At 52.3% G+C, this 24,781-nt stretch overlaps 1 protein-coding gene across 2 annotated transcripts in view; it reads left to right on the top strand.

The window, feature by feature from the left end:
* Window positions 1–24,781, top strand: part of LSP1 (lymphocyte specific protein 1) — a 51,814-nt gene that overhangs the window by 5,245 nt on the left and 21,788 nt on the right. The window contains exons 1-2 of one of the 2 annotated variants that reach the window (XM_074884747.1): window positions 8,024–8,206; window positions 21,377–21,529. In XM_074884747.1, the coding sequence (XP_074740848.1) occupies window positions 8,148–8,206; window positions 21,377–21,529 (212 nt within the window). In that variant the 5' untranslated portion in view covers window positions 8,024–8,147. Of the gene's footprint in view, window positions 1–8,023; window positions 8,207–21,376; window positions 21,530–24,781 lie in introns of those variants that run through there. The other variant, XM_074884745.1, reaches the window with a different exon arrangement.

Below are 24,781 nucleotides of genomic sequence, written 5' to 3'. Positions count from 1 at the left end.
CTGAGTCTTTGGGCTCACTGAGGAGGTGCTTTGGCATCCTTTGAAGCCAAATGCATGGGGAATGGGTTCTCATGGGGTGGTTCTGTTCTCAAGCCCTTCATAAGGAGAAACCTTGAGATTGTATATCAATGAAAGGAAGATACAGGGGGGTAATTGTATGATAGGGACAATGGGGCATCTACCCAGGTTGCGCTCTGGATCATGGTCATCTGGTATATGGGGCAAAAATATGTCCTAGGAAGTGCTGCGCATGCTGGGGAGGCAGCTGTCCTGCAGGGCATGACTGAGGATGATCGGCACTAGAGCAGCACCTACAGTGCCCAACCAAGTCAGGGTGTCACTGTGGTGGGTGCTCTGTGGCTATCCCATTGGTCTACTGCCTCAGGGCGAACAGGACAGGGTATCTCTACTGCAAGGCCAGACAGCCGAGGTTGAGATGTTTAGGAAGGGAAAGAGATGCCCTAACTGTAGGACACCCACTGCGGATTGGGTACTGAGAAGAGGTGGCTTCCTATTGGACCTGTGTGACATCTGCCAGGCCTTGGCAGGTGTTTTAGGTAACCCAAGGCATCCTCAGTGGCACTTGACACCTATGTTTAGGCACCTGAATTGCTCCCTGATTTCCCAATATCACGTAGGAGGCACAGATCACTGATGAGATTTGAGCCGAGCTCTCCTGAGGCTTGGCCAGGCATCTTGCAGTACTCAGCCTGTCAGGGTGCTCCACAGAGGCTCAGTCGTGAATGGGTTAACCAGCCCTGTTTGGAGCCTGTGTGTGTTTTCCTTGCCAGTGTATCCATCCTAACACACACCAGATGTGTGAGGCAGCCACTGGAGTGTCTTAATCCCAGGTTTCGGCACTCGGAGTTGTCTTTCTCACGGGCAGGTCTGTAGCGACTTTCTGGGGGCTCCGCTGCAATGCCTGAGCAGGGAGGCTGGCAGCCCTCATCCTCTGCAGGAGGATTTGCAGCAAGGCGGGATGAAATATCGTCTGTTATTTGCTGCTTTAAACAAGTCACTCCTGGGATGGGCTGCTGGGGCTGGCAGCGGAGCTGATGTTGATTGCTAGCTCCATCTTGAGTCATACGGGGTGAGTGTTAAACCCAGGAGCTACTTGGGTGCACTCTATCTGAAAGGAGCAGTGGCGGGTCATACCAGCGTGGTGTGTGAGATAACTGTCCTGGGAATACATGGGTAAAGAAGAAAATATGTGAGCAAACGCAGCTGAATCTATTCATGAATGGAAATGGCAGTCAGTGGACTTCTATTAGTAGCTTGATTGATGACTTGCACCCAGTGGTCTAAAAACTTGGAGCCACCTGGAAACAGCTGGTCTGAAACGTGCAAGACTGGGTTTATTTGGAGCTCAGTTTATTTGGATTTCTCTTGCTATTGCACAGATGTGTAGGCCCAAATGCTTTTGCTCGTGTATATCAGCACCATCCCACTGTCTGCTATAAAGCTGTGCCAGTTCGCATCAGCTGGAGGTCTTCGGTTCTTTTGCTTACATGCTCATTTTGAAAATAGATCCTTTGCTAGGGATTCATTCTGCACTACCAAGAAGCTTCTCTCCCAGCTCTAGGTATCTGTTGCTTGCTGCAGCTGAAGAGACAGTATGTGCAATGCCTTTTATCAAGCCCTTGCCAGACAGTTTGGAAAATATGATCTCTTCTTCTGTGCTTGTGCATGCATGTGCTTTTCTGCTGCAAAAGCAGTTTCCTTTCCAGTGAAAGCTTGCTCTGGAGCCATTAGCATTGACAAATCCTGAACTATTGACAGAGCCCAAATAATCACAACTGCCAGCCGTTTGGGAGGGGCAAAGTTCTCCCCCAATAAAGTTGATGGCAATAATTATTTCCTCTTAAAATAAGTGCCTCCTTGCAGTTGTCACTTAGCTTCATGTAACAGGAGCTGACAGCAGAGTGTCTGAGCTGAGATGTCTTGAAGGGACAGACTAATGTGATATACAGGCTCTGCACCCCTGCTTTGGTGGAGCTTCTCCTTCCTTGGGGTGGCATCTGTCTCTTCTGCTGCTTCTGCACTCCAGTTGCCATCTTCCCGCATACAGCCTTAGCTGCCCCTTGTGCGGAAAGGCTCATCTTAACATTTCGTTGGGCCTCACTTTGGAGCATTAATGACTATCCACCCCCTTGACGGAGGCACATGTTGGTCTTCAGGCTTTTTGGATAGATGATACTTTTGTCTGCCCTTTCATAACAGCTCCCATCTTTCGCCCAGCTCGGTGAGGGAGGCATGGGTGGATAATGGCAAGCTGAGACTAGATGCCTTTCCCCAGGACAAGGTGCAGCTTGAAGTGAGGGTATAGCTTGGAAGCAGGAACTGTCAGGTGATGCTTGGGGGTTCCTTCTTATCCATTAGTCTACCCTGATCCCAGCTGGAGTAACCAGCCCAGAAGTGTGAGGCAGGGATTAATGGCTGCTAAAACTGCTTGTGTTACACAATGTGGTACTACATCAGAGCTTCTGCAGGTGAGCCAATAAGTTTATATTGGGCAGAAGTTGTATTTCACTTCTTGAAAGCTGTGCTGTGCTGGTCAGCTGAGCAGCATGGCCTGGGCTGTACTCGCACAGTGGTACTATCCTACAAGCCTATCAACAAAATATGTTGCTTGTCTTTGGGTGATGCTTAAACACATCACACAGATGCCGCTTGGTGAAAGATGGTGGTGCCTCTACTACAGGTTGCGCCCCTCTTATGCCAAACATAGGAGATGTCTGAAGGTGTCTTCAGCTGCCCAGTGTCCATCTACTCCACCTAGCCAAAGCAGAGGCCACTCCACTTATTTTAAGTGGACATTCAAAGTTCAAATTCATTCAACAGCTTTCCAAACCTTGGTGAGCAAAGACTAGTGACAAGGCAATGTGATGCTGTAAGAAGGCCCTTTTTAGACATTTCCTATAGTGTCTGCTGGTGGAGGGACAACCTCTTGGCAGCAATTGCCTACAGCTTATTCATCCTGGCTGGAGTCCTTTGTCCTGCTTCTGGGCCCTTTGGTGGAGAGGCATCCCAAGGAGATGGAGCCCGTCTCCAATAGTTCTCCTCTTGTCCTGTAATGACCCTCCTGCGTGGGCTGGGAGTGTCTTATCTGCAGCCATTGTTTTGTCTTCCTGTCTCTTTCCCAATGGCTTTGTTGATTTAACCTAACATATAGATTGGTGTAGGCTGCAGGAACCATGCTGGCTCGATGTGCTGAACCTGCTGTACTCCTCCAGCGCTTGGCCGAGTCACTTGGCCTTGGCCCTGGTCTGTAAAACCCGGATGGGTTTTACAGCTCACTACAGCAGCTCACGTGGGATCTCCCCCTGTTTGCACAGCACCTAGCACAACAGGGGCTCTGATCTCCTTTGATCATGCTGGGTTGCCTGGTTAATGCTTACATCACCTCTCTTTGCTTCCCTCCTCCCCCTATTTTAAATCCAGCTTTCAGATGTTCCTTTTGGTTCCTTCTCTCTCGGTCCCCTCATCCTTTGTCCTCATTGTATCACCCTTGGAACAAAAGCAACTTCTCTTACAGGGCTTGTAGGCTTGCATCTTCCCCTCTCACTGGCAGATGAAGCAAACTCTTCGGATTTTAGGTTTGTGGATGTACCCGTGAAGTGCCCTGCAGGGAAGGTCATTCTGTGTGAGGGTGAGGGGGAGTGGAGAGGTAGAGGAAGAGGGATGCTCCTTCTAGCCCTGGCTTCCTCTCCCTCTCTTCCCGTGACATCCAAAGAGGCAGAAATGAAAGTCATCACTGATCTGAAGCCAAGTACCTCAGACTTAGTATGACACAGTGGTGACTCTTTGGACCTAGCTCACAATTATACACGTTCTTCACGGCGCTCCTCTGAGCACGTGGGCCAGGCAAAAGCTCTGAGCCAAGATAGCTCCCACCCACAGCACCCCTCCCTGAATATCCATGGGGTCACGCGTTGGCTTGGGAACGTCCCCTCCTGATTCGTGGCCAGGGCAGAGGAAGGCTTGCTGGGGAGCGTCATTGGGACTGGACTCCTTCCCCCGCACCCTGAGCTAATGGTGCAGATGAGATGCCCTGCCCTCCTGACAGCACTTCTGGAGCTTCTAAAGAGCTGTTCTGGTGTGAAGGAGACAACGTGCTGCTTTTGGCTGCTAGACACCCTGTTTCCTTGGGATTATCCCTGGCTGCCTGTTTTGGCCTCTGTATTTGCCTGCCCAAAAATGAGTGCTGGCATAATAAACTAGACTGAGTTAACTGGGAATTAGGGACGAAGGTGAGATGGGCAAACTCTACCCATCAGGCTAATGTGTAAACCATACCATCTACACAGCTGATTTATCCCTTTCACTGAACTGGGGCTCCCAGGGGGCTGGGCAAGAAGTGCTGGTGTCTGGCAGGCTGGTTTCAAAGCAGGGGTTGCATGTGCATGGTGAAGAGAAGTTGAGGAGGTGGCAGGATAGGGAGAGAGGTTTGGGATGGGAGAGGGAAGGATGCATCACTTAAAAGGCAAAACAGAAAGACCCCATCTGCTCCATCGTCCTAGGGGGGCTGCTGGTAGAAGTGCAGGGTCTCTGGCTGAGACAGGGCTACTCAGTCCTTGCTGAAGAGGTGAGGCTGTTCCTGTGAGGACATCTTCTCTGGGTGGGATGCAGGCATGGACCTCTGGAAACCATTGTGGCAGCTTGATGGCACCTAGAAAGGACTGGCCCTCGAAGGAGCTGTACATTGGGGCTTATGCTGACAGTGCTTTGCATCCCAGCAGTACTGGAGAAAATTGCTTGGGCTGCATGTATTTGCTAGCAGGACTAGAGTCTTTTTGTTTCTTTTTTTCCTAGACCATGTGTTAGCCTCCAACTGATTTTGCAACTAGTCCTACATAGCAGAGTGATTGTGTAATTAACGGGAACTGGTGCAGCCCTATCTCTCTGGGACTCCCGCCCTCTTTCCTGCAGCAATGGAGAGGGACTCGCTCCCTCCTGGCCTCTCACCTTCTCTGCTTCCCCTGCTGCTGGGGAGAGCTCTGGGAAGCTCTCCGGTGCCCTGAAGCGTGTTGCTGGGTGCTCCAGGCATCCCTACTCCTGTCCGGGGCTGCAGCTTTGCTGCTGAGATTTATGGTGGTTCTCCTAGCTTAAACTGTGCCAAAAAATAACAGATGAATTAATTCGTTGTTTTTCTTCCTGTGTCCGCTGTACTCCTACCCGCTTCCTGGTGGGACCAGGAGGTTTGTTTCTGTGAAAGGATACGAGCAGCTGTGGGACTGATGCTGACCTTACTGTTCTTGGATACATGGTATGACTCAGACTGATGCACCTGGGCTCGGCAGCGAGCGAGGAGGGAGAGGGGACAGCAGGCGCCTCTGTTCTGCAGGGCGATGGTGTGGGATTTCTTTCACACCGCTCTTTCTCCCTGGTCCCTTAGGCCCAGCCTTTGTGCTTTTGAATAGTGGGTTTAAATGCTCCCTGCCCCACCAAGACCGGGATAGTGACTCCGCCCAAGTGCACAGTTCCCTCCCTTCTTGCAAGCTATGAGTTTAGAAAGAGGGTCGTGCTCTGCCCTCTTCTCCCTGTGGTCCTGCAGGACCCTGCTGATGGTGGAGGAAGGATGAGTTTTCTTGCAACTGATGTCTTTCTCAAAGATGAAAACCAGGCAGAAGGGCAGGAAACCTTCCCCAGAGGTCAAGTAGCACAGCCACCTTGTGAAGGGAGGAGGATTTTCCAGGTGGAGTTCAGTACTGGGAATTTCTCTCCCCAGGAGCACTGCAGAGCTCAGCCTGCTGCCTGTTGCTATGTAGGGACCCCTTTCCTCACTGCTGCTCTTCTGGTGCTGTCAAATGATTTTAGCACCTTAGACCAGTAAGGGGTAATGTCATGATCTCTCTCTGGTCCTGGATTTCATCATCCAAGCATTTCGTTTTGTCAGCCCTGTTCATTGAAGGTCCACATCTCCAAGAAGCAGTCAGTCCTGGGCTTGGGGTGGAAGTCTGCCAAGTGCTTGCAAGATGAGGAGCTCATGCTGGCATCCTCCAGAAGACAAACCCGGGTGTGGAAGCAAGGCTTTCTTGCTGGGGGAATCAATAGCTTCTCTCTCTGCCCATTTACAGGGAGGAGCTTGGCTCTGGTAGGTAGTGGCGTGCCATCACCTCTTCCCCTCCCCACACCCAGCAAGCTCCTGCCTTCTCCTGGTGACAGCGGCTGCATTCCTCCTTGCCCCTCCTCAGCTCCCTTCGGATCGCCCGGCATCTCTGCCTGAAATAAGAGTGCTGCTGTGATTTCATTCAGCCTCCAGTTTTTGCTGGCCCATGGCTGCTAACTCTGTCTCTGCCTGCCAGGGCTCCTCCAGCTTGCACCCGTGGCTGGCTCGGACCATGGGAGTCACTGGCAGGTTTGGGCCGATTCTCTCCAAAAGGAAAACCCTGTAGGTTCATACTTCATTTCAACTCGGGGCGATTGTGGTGAAGTCAATGGGAACGTCCACATGCTTAAACCTAATTACTCCTGTAAGTACTTGCAGAGCTGGGACAGGTTCTTTTTCAGCAACAGAGACCTTTTGTGGTGGATCTCTTGCATCTTCACACCAAATTTAGAAAGAAAAAATGCGGTGTGACAGCATCTGAGCAGCCCACAGAGTGAGGCCAGCATCGGTGTCTGTGCTTAGTGCGTTTTGTTGTTCCTGATCGCTCAGGGGATGATTAGTAAATACCTGCAGAAAAAAAATAAGCTGTTTTGAAATAAAGAGACAGTGGGAAGGAGGACAGGCACTTCCTTCTGATCTGGCTTTGATGCATGTCCTTTTTATTGAGATTTCTGGGTGTATTTCATGGGCAACTTTCCCATTTCAGCTTACTAGGTGGCAAAGACACTTCTGTAGAAGTGACTGAAAGGAAATGTGTAAATGAGATGAGAGGGACTGAGAGCAGAAGGAAGGTGTGAGGGTCTAAGCAGGGTGGTCCCATCACAACTGCTCCTATCTCGGAGACAACCAGAGGAATATTCCCATTTACCACAGGGCATATAGGCAGGTCATGCCATGAGCACCATGACGTGCAAGTATAAGGTAGGGCTGGAACTTGCTGGGTACAAGTCCAGGCACCTGTTGGTTCGGTATAGCAGACGATCTCTTCCCCCAGAAATGCACGCGTGGACCAGGAGATGCAGGTTAGGGAAAAAAAAAACTGTTTTTTTTTTTTCCCCAAGACTGCTCCAACGACAAGGTAGCATGAAAAGCAATCATCTGAATGTATGGCAGACAGGCATTTTAGCAGGTGGCAATGTTGTTAGTTGTTTATCAAACGCTCACGCACTTCTTTAATCTCCCGAAATATTAGTGTTTCATGGAGGCAAGCCAGAGTTTTTTGCACTTGCCCAATTTGGTGGCTGGGGAAACTGAGGCACAGGGGAGTCGGTCGCTTGAGCAAGTGAGGGGGAAGTTTGAGAGCAGAAGCAGGCTGTGTGCTGCTTGTCTGCCCAGGGCTGCAGCCCAGTGGCTTCCCCCAAAATCCAGTCGCTATCTCCGTTCCGGGAGAACGTTTTTCTCTGGTTTCCCAGCACAAAGCCCCTCTCGCATTAATCTGGCTCTTGGTGCACCTCCGGGCGCTCAGGGACCGTTTGGAGGTGAGCCTTTCGTGGAGGACTTCTGCTGTGAATGGACCAGCAGTGATTTACAGCCCTCCGAGCGCAAGTCGCCAACCTGGATTTCTGCTCCCAAGTTGCTTTGTGTAATCAGGAGAGCAGTGGTAAAGGTGGAAAAAAAAAAAAAAAAAAAAAAAAAGGAGGGGGGGAGGGTCTGAATAAGGGAAGGAGGAGGGGGCTGGAGATGATGAAGGAGGGAGAGAAGAGAGTTAAAGAGGAGGAGGGCGAGGGAGAAGCCCCCCTCGCCGGGAGTGGGGAGCGCCGGGCTTTGTGCTGCGCTCCGAGAGACTCTCCCGTGACACTTCCACGGGGCGGGGGGGGGAAGGAGGAGGAGGTAGAGGTGGAGGAGACAAGCCGGGGGTGTGGAGCAGAGGGGGGGCTAGCAGAAACAAAAGGAAACCAGCTGCAGAACTTCCTGAAGGCGGAGAGGGGGCCGCGGGAGCGCGCAGCGCCGGGCGGGCAGGCGGGCGGGCAGCTGCCTGCGGCGCCGCGAGGGGAGGGGGCGGCAGCGGGACCCTGCCCGCAGCTCAGCCGTGGCCACCATGACCAGCGCGATCCTGAGGAGGAACTCCAGCAAGCAGGGCCTGCAGAACCTCATCAGGTGAGAGCCCACCTGCCCGCGGGGGGAGGAAGGGAAAGGTGTGCGGGGCCGACCCGCTTCGTGCCCCTTTAAAGCAGCCGAATGCCTTCCTCGCCCCGGTTCTCCAGCCGACGCGATGCGTTGGAAGGAAGGAAAATAGATACCCCCCCCCCCCCACCTCCTCTCCAAAAGCAATATGAGAAAAGCAGATTTGAACTTGCTGATGGCTTTTCCAGGAGCACACAACTGAAATAACTGAGCACAACTGTACTGTGACACTCACCTGAGCCGGCTGATTCCCCCCGCCCCCGGCTCTGCAAGAGATGTCTCAGTATGTGGCTTTTTGTGTCCCCTGAGCGCTGAAGGCTTCTGCCTAGAAAAAGGATTTTTCTTTTTTTTTTTTTTTTTTTTTTTCCCTGTAGGAAATGTACGTTGTGCATGCTGTGATGTGCATTTTCAATTCAGAGATCTGTAAAGGGCCAGATCCTCCCACAGCTGCAAACTGACATTGCTCTTTTGATTTAATTAATCGCAATAAGTGCTTTGAACCTTTCTCTGAGTATGATTGCCAGGGCAGGGAGGTGGACGGTTCAGTTGGGTTTATTCCCATTTGTCAGCCGGGGCTGAGCCGGGGAGGACGGCTACATTGTCTGCTGGCGCTGGGATTCCCTTCCATGCGGTCACTCCGCTCTTCCCGGGGGGCTGGAAATGCTGCTATCCTCTGTGGGTCTCTGGGATCCTCCTCTGGCTGATGGTGTTGTGCCATGCTGATGGCTCTGAGCGAGCAGAAGAGAGGCACTCCTCACCTCTTTATATTTAGTTGAGCAGCTGGATGGGTGGGAGGTGGAACCCCGTGTCTTGGGCACCTCTTGGCTCCCTTGTGCTCGACGGTGCCTGCTGGTCTCCAGCTGGGAGGTGGAAGGTGTCAAGGTGGGGGTTATTTCGACAGGCATTTTCCAGTCAATTTGGGATTTCCCTGACTAGTAATGCAGCCTCTAAACCTCTCCTCTAAAATGAGTTTCTTGCTTTGGAAGGGAAACTGGGTCCTACAGCCATTGAGTCCCTCCCGCCTTCTCCCAGGGCCCGTTCTGGACCCAGGGGAGTCGGCAGAAAAGCCCCCACTGTTTGCATGGGCCCATGGGATGGAAAGCAGGCAGGAGGAGCTGACTCCTCTCTGTTCATCTCCTCTTTGGCCTGTTGTACTCTTTCCCAGAGGGACTGGGATCTCGGTTACACGTCCCTGTTTCAGAACAGGGCTTGGTCGGGCGCTCGTGAGGTCTAGAAGCCACCGTGTGGGTGTGCAGCAGGCAGGGATGGGCTCGGATCTGGGACCAGCTGGTACTGAGGAGGGCCAGGCAAATGAACTGGGGTGGGAATCACCTGCTCATAGCTAGGCGGCAACTTATTTTGCAGGGTGGCAGATGGGGGGGAGCAGGGGGAAGCACATGTGCCTCATACACAGAAAAGGGGTGTCCGAAGAGCTGTCCTCGGCACAACCCAAGCCAGGGGTGTTTTCCTGTCCTTAATGGTGTAGCCAAGTTCCTCCTGCTGTGGATAAGGGACTTCTGGTGCCCCAGAGACTCATAGGGGCTTTTACCAGAGGAGCTCTGGGATGACGTTTGTCCTGAGTGGGGTTATTACGCTTAATCTGGCTGAGGTTTGGCTTTGTGGCTGTATTTTCCAGTGCTGCTTACAGATGAGCAGGGAGGTGGGGTGTGAAGATGTGTGAGAGATTTCATGCATGATTTACACCCAGATAACCCCACTAATGCTCACAGGAGTCAACAAGAAAATAGGCAGGATCTGCTCCATACAGAACACAGCTTGTTTTGCAGTTGTGTTTTCTCTCAAAGCAGTTCCCCTGCTAAGCCTGGCCATGGGGCTGGCTCTGCAAGCCCCGCCACCTCGGGTGCGGGCACAAGCTCCTTCAGTCGGTGAATGGCGTGAGGCTCCTGGCTTGAAGATATATTGCTGTCAAGATTGTCATGCTCTGCTTGTATCAGTGCCAAGGTGACCGCAAGCAGAGTGGTTACACTGCGTAGGTCCTAGGCTCTTCTGGCGTGCCCAAATGAAGTGGTGACCTGGAGCACAAGAGGGAAAACGGCTGCTTGGAGCCATATTTGCAAGCACTGGGGATTTTGGTATGATGCCAAGATTTACCTGGCCGCTCCTGCTTCAGAGCATCAGCAGGGATAACCAGGGAATTACCTTCTCTGAGCATTGCCCAGCCCGGGGAGCTGCTTGCCAGGCTGTCGTATGGCTGGGTTAAGGGATCCTGAGCTGAAACCAGTGTTAGTCTTGTGGATTTTGGGCTGAAGAGCTGAGTCCCAATACTTAAGCATCCAGCCTTGTGCTTGAGACAAAATGACAGCATTTCAAACAGAGTGGCCCATTCCCGTGTGTGGAGCAGGACTGCCTGGCTGCCATCACCTGAACATCAATCCCAGGAGCCAAATTTCCATGAAATGGCTTTTCCACCGACTGCTGGCAGGTCTAGAGCCCACCATGCTTTGGGGTGGGTTGGTGGTGCTTGAGAGCAGTGGGCCCCGTCGGAGGCATGGTAGGCTGAAGCGCTGAGTCAGCACTCTGGGAAACATCCTTCACCTCCTCCCAGCCTGGAAGTGGGCTGGAAAAATTAGTGTCCTTGTTCCTCATTAGCTTTGCAGAAGATGCAGGCAGGAGCGTGCCATTTATCTCTGAAAGGTTGGAGGCTGAAAAGAGCCCAGGGTTATGCCTTGGGACCACTGAGCATGGGAGGCTGAGTAATTACCTGGGAAAGATGTGGGGAAGAATGGACAATTGCAGGGTTATCTACCTCCCTTCCTTTGCCCCTCGTGCCCAGGCACTCCCCTCGTGAGGCAGTCTCTCTATCAGGATATCCCTGGAGAAAGATTTCTCCCTTTGTAGCACATTAACAGCGATGCTACAAAGCTCACACGCCTGCAAGACTTTGTATTTTTTTAAAGTCCTCTCCAAACATGAGCCGCTTTATCTTGTTATCACGGTCTATTTTTCCCTACCCTTCTAATGAATTCCTATAAATAAGATAGCAATCCAGCGCCTGTCATGTCGATTCATTCAGTTCGTTATCTGCTCCTGCTGGAATTTTACACTCCCTCTATTTATCGAGCCTCTGAGTGTTTCACAAAAGAATATGGCTGTTTAATTAACCTACAAATCAGCCTCTCTGTAAATCAGCTGTGCCACTCCTCGAAACTGGATTATCAGGCCTCGTGGTCGACGCTGCTCCCACGAAGTGTGGTGGTGGCTCGCTGCAGCCACATCCCCGTAGCTGGGCTCTTGGTGCCTGCCTGGGGTGTGCAGCCGAGGGGTGAAGTGTGCGTACTGATGGATGTGCGTTAGAGGCACTACCGCTCTCGTCTCAGCTGGTTTGGTTTTTTTCCAGCATGTGGGTGAATCTTGGGTGTCATTAAGAAGTCAGCTGTGATCCGTTCTTGGGAAGGAAAGGACAGTTTTCTTGCACGCTGCTTGTATGCTTCCTAGCACAACGGGGGACCTGGCCCAGAACAGGGGCTCCAAAGCATGGCTGCTGCACAGGCAACAAATAAACGAGTGTCTATAATTACATGTCCTTGCAACGCCATAGAGTCTGAAGTGCAATAATACTGTGGGGAAAGGGGACTGAATCTTGAGGATGAAAAAGCTCAGAGGAAGAAAATGAGTCAGAAAATCAGATTGGGCGATAAACCTAATTATTTCCTCTGTAGGATGGGACCTTTTGCCTCTTTATCTTCCGTGGAGTCATTAACATGGGAAGCCAAACCGTGAGATCTGAAATCATGCTTGCACACCCCTGTGTTTTGGCCCACCACACAGGATGAGATGCTTTCCACCTCCAGCCGATGCCAGCACTTGTGCTCCTGGTGCTCACAAGGTGTCTGCGTGGCCCCTTCTTTCTCCCTGCAATGTGCTGCTGGCGATGCTTGGAGTCCCACAGCATTAGGGGTAGCTTTAAAATTCCCCAAACTCCTTGAATTTTGGTGTATGTCATGAGTGTAATATTTAGTTTGATGGGGATCCGGGGGCTTTGCCCACCTCTGCAGGGTGCCTTCCTTTCCACCTGCATGTGATGTTTCCTGGAGCTTGCCAGGATGTGTCTCAGCAGGGAAGATGCTACTCCAGTATTTCTGTCTTGACCTCCCAAGCGCTGAGCTGGGAACAAGGAGTTTGAAGCGCTTGGGAGGGCTGGATGATGCTTTGAAAGGGGACATTTTTTTATGGGGTGGGTGATGCCAGGACATGGTCTGGGCATGGTTTCTTGCCTGGGAGGTAGCTACTGCCTCCAGGGGCTGTTGCAGCATCTCTTTACTCCACCTCCCTGGTTTGTGGATAGGTACAGGGAGTGAGGAAAGCTTGCTGTGAAGAAGTGGGGCAGCTCTTTAGGGGGAGATGGGGGAAATGAACATGCAGAAATGAGCCAGTAACGGAGCTGCTACGTGGGGAGAGGAGGGAGGGGTGCTGGCATGAGGACAGTGCGGGACGCAGGGCCTTCATCGGTGCAATTCATACTTTGCAACGCTGCCTCAACCTTTCACAAGGAGCCTATGGTCCCTGCAGGACTTACCCACCACAGTGCTCCTGTTCCCAAGCCCTCCCTATTTTGATGTTTTTATTAGTGACCTCTTTTTTATCCCTCTGCATCCCATCGCTGGGGCCAGGGCAGAGCTGATGGGCACGTTTGCAAACCCCACGAGTGGAGGATGGATGGCAAGGGAGAGGTGACCAGACGCTGCTGGCGGGGAGGAGCGGCTGGGAGAGCCCTTTGGGCCAGACTGATCACCTGGATGCTGGTGGGGCATGCCTGGGGACTTTCCACACCCCAGTGTGACTTTGATGGTGCCAGCTGCTTGCAGAGCAACATCACTGTATTTTGCAAGCCAGGAGGGACCTGGGGCTTTGCAGCCCAGCTGAGTTATGGGGCAGGGTTGGGGTAAGGGCCAAGCCAGTGCATGGCAGGTACCCCCTCCCTGGGTGCCTCATGGGATGCCCGCCCTCTGCTTTCACTCCAAGGAGGGCAGCTCATCCTTCTCTCTCCAGCTGCAGCGGCTCATTCGTCCCCTCTGAGTACCCTGTGGATCCATTTCCAGATTTTCCCCACCCTGGGGCTTGTTTCTTCAGAAGCAGTCCACCTACCATTGACTTTTCCCAGAAGCCAGCTGATGTTGTTTGCTTTTAGCTCTGCTTGTCTCAGACTTCTACCTGCTCTCAAGCAACTGGATATTTAGGGCCTGAGCTTGAGCCCATGGAAATTTTGGGAAGCTGTAGTGAGCCTCTGAGCTCCTTGGGGCTGCAGCCACAGGTTATCTGCATCCTCTGGTGTGGTGGGGAGGGACCACCATTTGTATGTGTGTGGTTCAGCTGGACAGGGCACTAGATGGGGATGCTGAGGTCTGAGGCTTTGAAGCTGGGATGGTGTGTAAGAACAAGTTTTCAGCTTCCAGACATTTTTTTTACCTCCTCCCACCATTTGTAAGACTTAACTCTTCCAATGGAGAACACTGAGGTGGGCACCGACCACCAGCAGCACCATCCCTCAGTTCTGTGGTGGGCAGAGCAGCAGAGGGCAACTGGGGCTGTCAAGTGCCTCTGTCCCATGCCAAGAGGCCGGGGTGTGGCCATGGCCTTAAGCACAGGGGTTGCAATCAGTATTTTGGGGCAAAGACTGGTTTTTCTCATGAAGACACACTGCTTTAGCGCAGCAGGGACCGTGGGCTTGCTGCTGACTCCCGATTCCTGTTGCAGCACAACTCATCAGTGATGGCCATAAACGAGGAGAGCCTCAGCTCTCCCAGGGAGTGGAGCAGCACATTCCCACGGCCTCCCTGCTGCCTCCTGCCCGTGCTCGGGTAGCAAACTCCCCCCTGCTGCTGGGGACTGCAGGGGTTGGGGGGACCGTGTCCCCGTGGCCAAGCCAGCGGTCTATAAAAAGCAGCACGCCTGGTACAAATCTCACTCTTAATCCCAGCTTGAAGCAGGGGTAAGGCTGTTGCTCGCCTCTCTAGGCTCAGACTTGTTTTCCAGCATGAGTGTATCAAGAAGGATGCTGGCTGACTGTAGACAAGGCAGGGAGGCTTGCTGCCCTCTGAGAGAGGGGAAAAATAAAACACAAAATCTGGGTAAGGCAGTCCGAACCTCTCTGACAAGTCTATTTTCTCTCTGGCGTGCTTCTGCCTTGCAAAAACAGAGCCCAGACTTCCTGCTCTTTAGAAAAAACTGATTTCTTGAACCGTAGGGCTGAGATGGAGAGACCGTGAGAAAGGTCCACGGTTCAAGGTTGTACACAGCACCGATTTCTCACACCTACTGAATACCGTGGAGCGCTGGGAGGGCTCGAACTCCAGCCCTTTCCTCCACCCCGCCAAATTCCTGACCGGTGATGTTAATACATTACCACACCAGCCTATCTGTGTGCTAAGGACCCACGGTCCTGGGGGTGCAATCCATCATCTTGTAAGGGATTCGTTGGGATTCTGTCTGCCATGATTAAAACCAATAATAATAAAAAGAAGTGGTGGTTTCCATCCGCTGCTTTGTGCCTCTACGACTGGGCTGTGCATCACCCCCGGCGTCTGGAAGCACGGACCATCCCTTGTGCCTTTCTGGAGCTGTCATGCTGCGAGGGGACAGATGAGGCTTATGACGAAGGATGAGCCCTGCCTGTACCCCTCCTCCGAGGTCTGCTCCTGCCGTTCACCACAAGCTTTCTCAAATGCCTCTCATTTTGCTTGTGGAAGTGATAAATTACGAGCTCAGGGCTTCCCCTGCCCATCACACCACAGTGACAGGTCAATCTTTGCAGGGAATTTAATGAAGGGTAAACCAGGCAGAGTTTTATACCTGACATGTGTGGATGCATGGCTGCACATCTTCATATCCTTCTTGGAGCAGAAATAGGATGTACTTTTGTGGAGAAAACCCAAGATTTATTTAAAAAAAGAAGAGTTGCTTTTATTTTTAGGGGAGATAAGTCTCCACTATGCTGCATGTGATTTTTCTTCCATTTCTGCTTGATGAAAGTTTGGGCCATATCATATTCTGTTCAGATGCCTTGGTGTGTCCTTATCGCCCCGTGCGTGGTGCCTTTCCACACCCCTTGGCTCCAGCGGGTCGGCAGGGACAGTCTCTGTGGCTGCCCCTGGGTGTGAAGCCTCTCTATCCTGCTGCTCGTATCTTGGAGGCGAGTCATGATTTATAGGAGAACCAGGGAGACGTGGCTGAGACTGCACAGCTACGGGTGGGGTGGGGAAACTTGGTATGAGAAAAAGGCTGAGGGTGAAGCGTATATATGCATTTTTTTCCTCACCCCCCTTCTTGTTCAAACTCTGTAGCCTGGACTCTGAACGGAGCAATGCAGCTGAGGAATTACATGAATGTATGGGAGGGAGAGGCTTGTGCAGCATCTCTGGCTGTCTTTGACTGACAAGCTGATCTTTCAGAGCTGGGATAACCATCTCCCCTGAGACTAGGCTGAAATAAACTCCAGGCTGTGACATAATCATTTTTTATTTTATTTCTTTTCCCAGTCTCCCTGTATTGTGCTGCTATCCACACCCCCTTCCTTATCCAATGGGGTAATTACCCAGCTGTAATCTTTGCTATCAAGCAACATCACTCCTAAGACATGGAAACCTGTCCATCAAGAAGCTTAACTGTTTCTTGTTGTCTGACTTGGTGATGGCTGTACGATAGCTACTTTGCCAGCCGGTGTCCCCTGGTGTCAGGGAGCACAGCCGTGGTCACTGGTGTTCAGCAGCAGCCTCTTGGCAGAGTGTTAATCAGGGGGTCAGGATGCCAGGTGGACCTCCACTCCACTCCCGATGTCTTCTTGGCTTTGTGGTGACCTTGGACAATTCCCTGGGCTTTCTGGTTTCTGAAAGTGTCTTCATAGGTGGAGGTAAACCTGGGTCTTAGAGGGATCTTTGAAAAGGGCTGAGATGTTGAACTCTGATGCCTAACGCTTGTGTCTGCGGTGTGAGGCCTCCCCTGGGACGCTGCTTTGAGCCAGGACGTGTGTGATTTGCAGGAATGGAGAGAAACTGAGCCATGGCAGCATAACCGTGCATTGCACACAAAGGTCCTCAGCCATGACGTCTGCAGTGGTCTGACACCGGTTGTCCTGAATGACATGAGCAGAGGCATTATCTGGGTATTTCAGTATACTTCACTCAGTCACACAGATCCATTATATGCCATTCGTAAGAGATTAATAAGTGATTAATTTGTTGGTAGAAGGTCAAGTGGGTGAGGGAGGTGCTCCATTGTAGCCTTTTGAGGGTGTCCTCTTCCATTTCATGTGACAGGGTGAGCTGCACATCTCCGTACCCCTGCCAGTCATGTCTGGGCCCTTTATAAATGGGTGACAAATGCAATATGAACTAAAGCCTGGCAGCTCTGGTCGGCAGCGGGATGAACTGGTTGACAGTCCCAGGCCATACTCTGCACTGATACTGTATTTGGTGCCATGACAGGGCAACAGAGGCTGCAATGGATTACGTGGGAAGAGGAAGGTCGCTTGCATAGGTTTCTGGCATCTCCCTTCCCCTAACCTCAACAGAGAGGCCAGCGGGATGGCTGCCGGGGGATGCAGGGCTACCCTTCCCAGTTCTTCTCTAGTTCATGCAGCTGCATCTCTTGTGGGTGATGTCTTCAGCAGTGGTAGATGCTGTTGCTTTTGCAGCTGATGGGGCAATATATCCCCTGGGAAGCAGCAGCTGTCATGCCAGGGGTTGCACATGGCTCCTCCTAAACCCTGTTCCCAAAACCTCTTCCCTCGTGAACCCTGGCTCTGTGGAGGCAGCCTACCCGATAGAGGCAGCAACCAAAGTCAACACTGTCCTGGCCCGATACCCCGTCGAGCTCAGGAGACAGGAATGTCCAACGTGCTGGTAGAGGGTTCCTGGGTTTTTCTGGCACAGGTCTGCAAAGCCCAAAGCCTCCAGGAGGCATTTAATTTTCCTTTCTGGAATTAGCTTTAGTGCTGAAGGTTGGGTTTGGGCCAGCAAAGCTTCCTTTGAGCCGTCGGCCATGCAAAAGACTCCTCGAGTCTGCAGCGTTTCCCTTAAACACAGCTCATATGGTGCCAGAAATTTCCCTCACCCGAATATTATAATCTCCTCAAGTGCCGGTGAGGAATTGCCCAAAGGAAACGTGACCTTTTCAGCAATGCTGCCTTGTCTGGAGTGGGTGTTTGTGGCCATGTGGAACAGCGCAGCCAGGGTGTGGGTGCCTGTATCGTTGCTCTATAGGAGAAGGAGGTGTTTTGTGGGGCAAATGGAAATAAAACCCCTCCCTTGGCTGGGGGTCCGGAGGGAGGTGAAGTCAAGAGCTGGATCTGAAACGGGGAGCCGGCCCCAGTCCGAGCAGAAGTCTGAGCATCCCAGACACTTGGCAAGCCATGACTCCACGGCCAAAGCTGAACGGAGGTGCTTTCAGCCTGTCCTTAGACCTGCAGGAGCTCCTCACCTCTGCAAGAAGGGATAAGCCCCTTCCACAAAGAGTGTTTTGCCCCGAACTAAGACCTCCAAAAGCTGTTGGCAGAGGTGTAGGGACCGCATAAGAGAAACGACCTGGCCCTGTGATGGGGTCTTGTCAGAGCAAGCCTTGCCACAGCTCCTGGCCGCTGGGGCAGCAAAGTGGTCTCTCTACCCTCCCTCCCTCCTTTCTCCAGTCCCTCTAATGTTTGCGTGAGGGGGGGAATTTCCTTTCACCTCACAGCAAAATCCCACTAACTGGATGCAGGAGCGTAGCATGCTGTAGCTCATCTTGCAAGTCTTCAAGCTTCAAGTCTTCTTGCTTTTCGTTTCCCTGTCCTGTGTTGGGTGAAATGAAGTGGGGAGGTCTCAGTCCCACCGGCAGCTGTGAGCCTGGTTCTTTCTAAAACTTCCCCAGCCTGGGACGGACCTGCGAAAGTGCTGGCTGGTGGTGAAGGCAGAGGTACACGGTATCAGCCCGATCCTGAAGCGCTGGGTAATTATTTCTAGAAATGGGAAAGATGGTTGTGCAATACTGCTGTGGACTGAGCACGTTGAGTTACCGAGTGTGATTGCGAGAAATTAGAGCAAACAGGAGACCGCGGCCCCTTCTTAGAAAACAGAACCATTTGGAAATGAAATCCTTCCACTTTTTTGCTTTGAAAGGCAATTTAACAGCTGACCCTCTCCTCACACTTGGGCTCGTCCAAATCGAAATGGCACATTTCATCTGTGGTCCAACAAACCCTCTTAGCTGCCCCACACTCAAGGACTTTGGCAGGGTTTAGTTTCACATTTATTTGGGTTTTTTTCTGGTTTGTTTTTCACTGAAGACAAACATTTGTGCTGCTAGGTCAGTCAAAAAGTAATCGTCCTTTTCCCTCTGCTTGTCTGTGTGACTACTGAACCCCAAAGCATCGCTTATTAAACCTTGCTCCGCTGCCAGCCTTTCTGAGCGTGAGAGAGAGCTCTGAATCCGCTAATAAACTGCTTTTAGGTATTTGCTGGAGGGTGCTGATATTTCTGAACCAAGGGTGAGTGGGGCTTGGAGGGGCTTTATCCGCAGCCCTTGTTGCTGAGAGGAGCAGGCACGGAGCTCCCAGCATTGCAGCCCCACCACGGTGCGTGTCTGAGCCACATCACGGCATGGTGGCCGGTTTGCTCTGTGGCAAAGGGAGCCCGGAAAGATATTTCCCTACTTTTGCAGAAAAATCCTTCTCCCCAAAACGGTCGCCCCTGGCTCTGTCCTCAGCCCATTCGGAGGATGCAGGGACAGAATAGCGAGCCGGTGAGGTCATGGGGAGAGAGTTAGTCACATCCAACTGGGAAAGGGAGAGGGCTGCCAACCAACACTGCTCTCGCACTGTGGAAAGCTCACGTGGTTCAGGGGGGACCCCCCTCCGGGCTTCCCCGGGCACCCCGGCCAAGCTGGGGACTTGGTGTAGCACTGCCTCTGCAGCAGCCTCCCAGGGAGCTGGAGGAGGGGGCAAAGGAATTAAATTGAAATCTAACTTGTTCTGGCATAAATACGGACCTTGCTTCTCATAACTGGGGCGGTATGGGCGAGAGGGGGTTAAGAGCCTTTCCTAATTGGAGACTATCTGGAGCTGTCGCAGGAGGGAGGGAGATCATGGCAGAGTTTAATGAATGACTTCATTTATATATTAAAAAAAAAAAAAACCACAACAACACGGTGGCTTCCTGCCAGGCCCACAGACAAGGGTTTCTATGGGAACCTGTGGGAAAACAATAAATAGGAGTGTGGGACGAGTAGGGAAGGGAGGAGGGGAGCCCAGGCTCTGGTCCGGGTCTGCTTTGTTCCCTGGAGAGCAAGGTGGCAAGGGGCAATGACAGGGGAGAAGGGGAAAGGGTGGCTGAATGTGCTGCTTGCAAAAAAACCCCACCCAAAGTAAGGCAGGCGTAAAGTCATTCCACGGCGGCAGAGCAGTCTCTTGGCCTAGTCCTGGGATCTGCTCTGTTCTCTGCTCCTCCTGGGCTCAGCAGGGATGGGTGACCTGTCTTTGCCTGTCTCTGCATCCCAGCTCTGCCGCCTTGGGCAAGGTGGGAGTTTGGGAGGGCAGGGATGCAGGGTCACCCCCCAGCTTCCCCCCCAGGGTGGCGGTGGGACCACTCCGCAAAGGGATGCTACTGGGGCTAAGCTTGGCAGTCCTGCCAGTGCTGCAGTGTGAAATAGGCTCCGAGTGGGTCTCCCTGGAAAAGGTTGACAAGGTGCACAGTGTAATTAGAAAAGCCAATTTTTCTCTTGAACAAAATGTCTCAATCCCAATGTTGTTTTTTTTTTTCCCCCTTCCTTTTCTGGGAGAGGGGGGGATCTGTCCTGAACCTCAGATGAAAACAGCATCTCAGCGAGGCCCTTGGTGAAGTGAGGCCCTCTCGTCTGGTTCATAGTCCAGGCTGTGAACAAAGCCAGGCAGGCTGGCAGAGCGGCACTTCTGGGGTCAGCTGAAACTTGCCCCTCCTTCACTCAAACTGGGCTGAAACAAGTCCCAAGTAAGGCATTTTTGTTGGATTTTTTTTTTTTCCTTTCCACAAGCTCTTTGCCCTAGCCTGAACTGATGTCATACCGTATCTCCTACTGAGCAGGTTCATCCTATAGGAACTGCAGTCCTGGGGTGTCCCTGAAGTGGGGGGAGGCACAGGTTGGGCTGGGTCCTGCTGCTGGTGGGAGATCACCTTCCCAACTCCCGTGTGCGTGCCTTGCACAGCGCATTTCTGGAAATAGGCTTGCAAACGCTGGGGGGAAACAGGCTTCGTGATCTGTTTTGGACCTGGCCGAGCCAGGGGTGAGTGGGGTGAGGGAGCACCTGCCCCAGCATCAGCCCTGGGTACCACGAGTCAGACCTGCGCTGCTCCAGCTGCCATCGCAGGCCCTTTGGGTGAGTGGTGGCCATGCTGTGGTGGTGTGTCCCTTTCTGCCTTCACCCTGGCTGGTGCCACCAGCCATGGAGCAGGAGCTGATCCCACGTGGGGACCAATGTTATCGGTGGAGGAGGAATGTGGCAGCCACCTTATCACTTCCTCGGGGATGCAAGAAGCTGTTCTGCTGACAGAGGCATTATTATCCAGCAGATGAGATGTCTGGGAGAAGCCAGGGCAGGTTTTTCTTCTCGGCAGGGGAGGTAGGAAGCTGGGCAGGGCATAGCGGGACATAGCCACTGCCCTCTGCTGCTGTTCCCTCTGCTCCTGGTAGTAGCAGCTTAACGGCTTAAGGAAACTCACCCCCAGGTGCAGATCTTGCCCTCCCTGGGCTAGAGCTTGAGATGGGGGTGTGGGATTTCTTGCAGCTCTGCAAGACCCTTAACAAACCCTTCCTGGGGAGCAAAGCATCTTTGCAGGGAATGGTGCTTCCCGGTGGGCTTCCAGCCTGCAGGAAGGTGGCTGGTCTGGGAGGAGGGGGTACGCACCACATCCTCCTCAGGGTTGAGGAAGGCTCTCCTGTACCCCTCTCCCATGGGGTCCACGTGTCCCACCTTATCCTTGCACGTTGGTCAGTCCTGCTGCGGAGCCCTGCTGATGGAGGCAGGGATGCCACTTCAAGGACCGATGCTCATGGTGGGGTTGCTCCTCTGCAGGAGCCCTCCACTTGCGGGGGGAGCCCAGGCACCTTGGGGCATTATTGCCAGGTTTCACAGGCACTGCCTGACGGTGTTAAGGATGGGTTTTCCCTCTGGCTTGGCAGGCTGACAGCACAGTGGAGCGTGGAAGACGAGGAGGAGGCAGCCAGAGAGCGGCGACGGCGGGAGCGGGAGAAGCAGCTGAGATCCCAGGCAGAAGAGGGCTTGAACAGCACCGTCTCCTGCTCAGAGAGCACGGGTCCAGCACAGGAAAACCAGTAAGAAATACCCACAGATAAATCCTTCAGTGACAGGCTCTCTCCTTGCAGCAAAACTGCATCCATGGAGCGGGTGTCTGTCATTCGGGGTGGTTTGGGGTGATGGGGAAGTTCCCTAATAGGTTTGGGTTGGAGGATTTAGCCCAAACTAACGAATAGCATGTTTTGAGTTTGGGTAGAAAAAGCCAGAATACCTGGTTTGATTTTTTTTTTTTTGGCTGGAGGCTGGGTGTTTTACTACCCTGAGAGTTTAAACTAGGACAGCTTGGGTAAGGCTGAGCTCAGGCAGCAGGTCCCTATCACCAGGGATTTCTGTGCCTGGTTAAATTTCAGCCTGTGAATCATCCTATGCCAAAACTAATGGAAGTTCCTCATATGTGCAAAGACAGACATGTGCCTGAGGATGTGACACACAACCCTGGGCAGATGACGGTGCTGGCGGCCGAGCAAATGGTCACCTCTCCTGGCTGGGATCCTCGCTCCTCCCTCGGAGGATGCTGCCCTGGCGGTGGGGAGCAGGGAGCAGCCCCTGAGCTGGTGCAGTTCACAGCTCCAATGGTTAAAGTCAACTTGATGCTTTAAGGGTGCAGGCCCTAAATGGAAATAGCTCAGGAGGCATTTATGGAGATGCTGAGCTGTCTGCTCTCAGATAGGAGACCCCTGGAGAAAGATGACCAGTCACATCCGCAGCATCCCACTGCAACCTCCCCGTGTCCACAGTTCAGCAGCCCAGGTGCTATGCAGCATTGGGGCTGGCACAAAAACCAGTCTGCACCCAGAGTTGCCAAACTCGGTCTTAAAGACCCTAGTCTTCCCACTATATATGTGTTCAACTTTTTTCTAAATATATTAAACACCATGAAAAAGCAGTGGCAGGGTTTTTGATTTGGGATTACAGTCAGAGAGAAGCAGCAGCTTCATTTTACTGGAAAAATAGCAAAAGCTATTTATAAAAATCTATTTTTTTCCATTAAAAGATAAATTTTTTTTTACTTTCAAAATTATTCAGGACTTTTTTTTTTTTTTTTGTGCGTCTAAAAGCATTGCAAAGACGCTTCAAAATCTTTTGTGGAAATACAACCGGTGATATTCTGCAGACAAAACCACTGCAGTCTGCCCTCAAAGCAAACAGAAGATCTGGAAAGTAATAATAATTGTTAGCTTTTCCAAACCCCCATTCACACAGGGGCTGGAAAATAATTCGTAAAGGTCTTTCAAACGGCAGACAAGATCTCTGGTCTCTGCTTTGCCGGGAGATGCTGTGAGCTGCCTCGGGCACAGAGCAGCATGCAGCAGCCCCAGTAACCCAGCCTGCAGGCTCCAGTCCTGTGGGCGTAGGCACAGACATGCTGCTGACCCCACAGGACTGTTGGTGCCCAAATTTAACTGAGTGCTTAAGCATCTGCGAAGGGGGCAGCGACAAGAACTCCTAAATGAGAAGTTTTGCTCCCTGCTCCATGATGCTTGAGCTTGCTGGGCCAGCCTTCACCAGAAGGATGTTTCTTCTTCTCTAGCCATCCCCTGCTTTCTTCTGCAGCTGCTGACAGCCACCTGGGCTTGCTCACACAGCCGGGGTCAAGCCTGGCTATTAATCTTCGGAAAAGCTTCGCTCTCCCTTGTGTAAACACTACCTCCTCCTTCCCCCCGCTCTTCCCGCGCTGGGACTCATCCCCTCCATGTCACTCCTGTTTGTGTAAACCCACCCTCGGCATTTCCTTGCACCAAAGGGCCAGAGCAAAGCTCCTCTCCTCCCCTTCCCTCCACTAAAAAAAAGAGAAATAACCTGAAAAATGGCGGGTTTGCAGGAAAGACGTGCTGGAGGGATGGGCGTCTGCTTAAGTGGTGCTGATGGGGTTGTGCTGGCTTGGTGCTTCCCCTGGGGCTGTGTTTGCAAAGGAGCAAGGGAGACCAGTTTTCAAACAGCATCTGGCTGGTCTCTCTTGCCCCCTGGGAGCTTCTCTGATAGCCTGAGCATACTGCCAGGGCCACAAATACCAGAGCGATTCTGCCTTGGGCATTATCAATGCTGCAACTTGCTTGAAGCCCTGACCAGGGACTCAGCAGATGCATGGTCCCATCCTGGCTCCACATCGAATTTCCTGAGTGTTATCCTGGGACATCCACAAGCTGCTGCTACACACTCAGCAGAAAATAACCCAGACCAGGCTGAAGCGTCCTAGACCTACGTGGCATCATTGCTGGGCAGTCTAAGGGGATGCTGAAGCGCAGCAGGAGCTGGGCTGTGCTCAAACTTGTGGCTGAGCAGCTGGTTTTGGTGCTCACCCACTCTACCCTCCCTGGTGAGGGCCTGTGTCTTTTTGTAAACCCTCAGCTCCTGCAGCCAGTTCAATATGAGACTCATGAATCTCAGAGAAATGCCCTATATTTCAAGCCACCACGGTCACAGAAGAGGCTAAGCATCATCTGACACCTCTTAAAAGCCCAGAAAGGCAAAGAAAAGAATCTCCCATGTTTATTACATATTTTGAACCTCTGAGTTTTAAACTAATCTGTGAGTCCTGTATCCTAATTCCCGTTCCCGAGCAACGTGACCGACTTGTGTCCCAAAACCATCTGTGAAGCCACGTCCTCAGGCCAACGCTTGTAACATGCCTGCCCACCCAGGACCCCTGGCTGGGAGGCGAGTCTGCTTGTGAATGCAAGGAAAGAAATAGGGAAAACCCAACAATCCCTGTGCATGGCCAGCCCACATCTGGTGCCAGCAGCTGTGTGCCCCGGGAGGGCTGTGGCTCTGTATAGCAGTAGAGCATTCACAGGCGGGGAGCCAGGGTCATGCAAGTGCACCTGGCTGGCTCAGAGCTGTAGGGGAACGTGAGGATCCAACCCAGAATGTGAGCCCGTGTCCTAATCTTTGAGTCTTCCTCATCTGTTCAGGCTGGCTCCTGCTGATGTCTTTCTTATGGGGCTGCGTACTAGCGCAGGACAAGCAGCAACTGAGTTTGAAACACCTCTGGTCCAAACAAGCTAGGGCCAGCTCCGGTGCAGAAGAAAACCATGGACTTTTTGGTTTTGATGTGCTTTGTCTTTTGCTTGCCTGTGTACAGCCCCAGAGACCAGGCTGGCAGCAGGGTGCTCCTTCTTCCTCTCCATCTTGTAGTGGTGCCCTGAGAGACCATCTTTATACAAGGGTGCTCCTAAGCACACGGTGTCTTTGGTGTAATGGAGGATAAGGCTTCTAGTGGGATTTGGGAGCAGCCAGAGGAAAGAAGATGCAGTAACTGGAGGGAGAGA

Source organism: Strix uralensis, chromosome 15 (assembly GCF_047716275.1).
Source record: "Strix uralensis isolate ZFMK-TIS-50842 chromosome 15, bStrUra1, whole genome shotgun sequence".
NCBI classification, from domain to species: domain Eukaryota; kingdom Metazoa; phylum Chordata; class Aves; order Strigiformes; family Strigidae; genus Strix; species Strix uralensis.
This window is presented reverse-complemented; position numbering and strand designations above follow the sequence as displayed.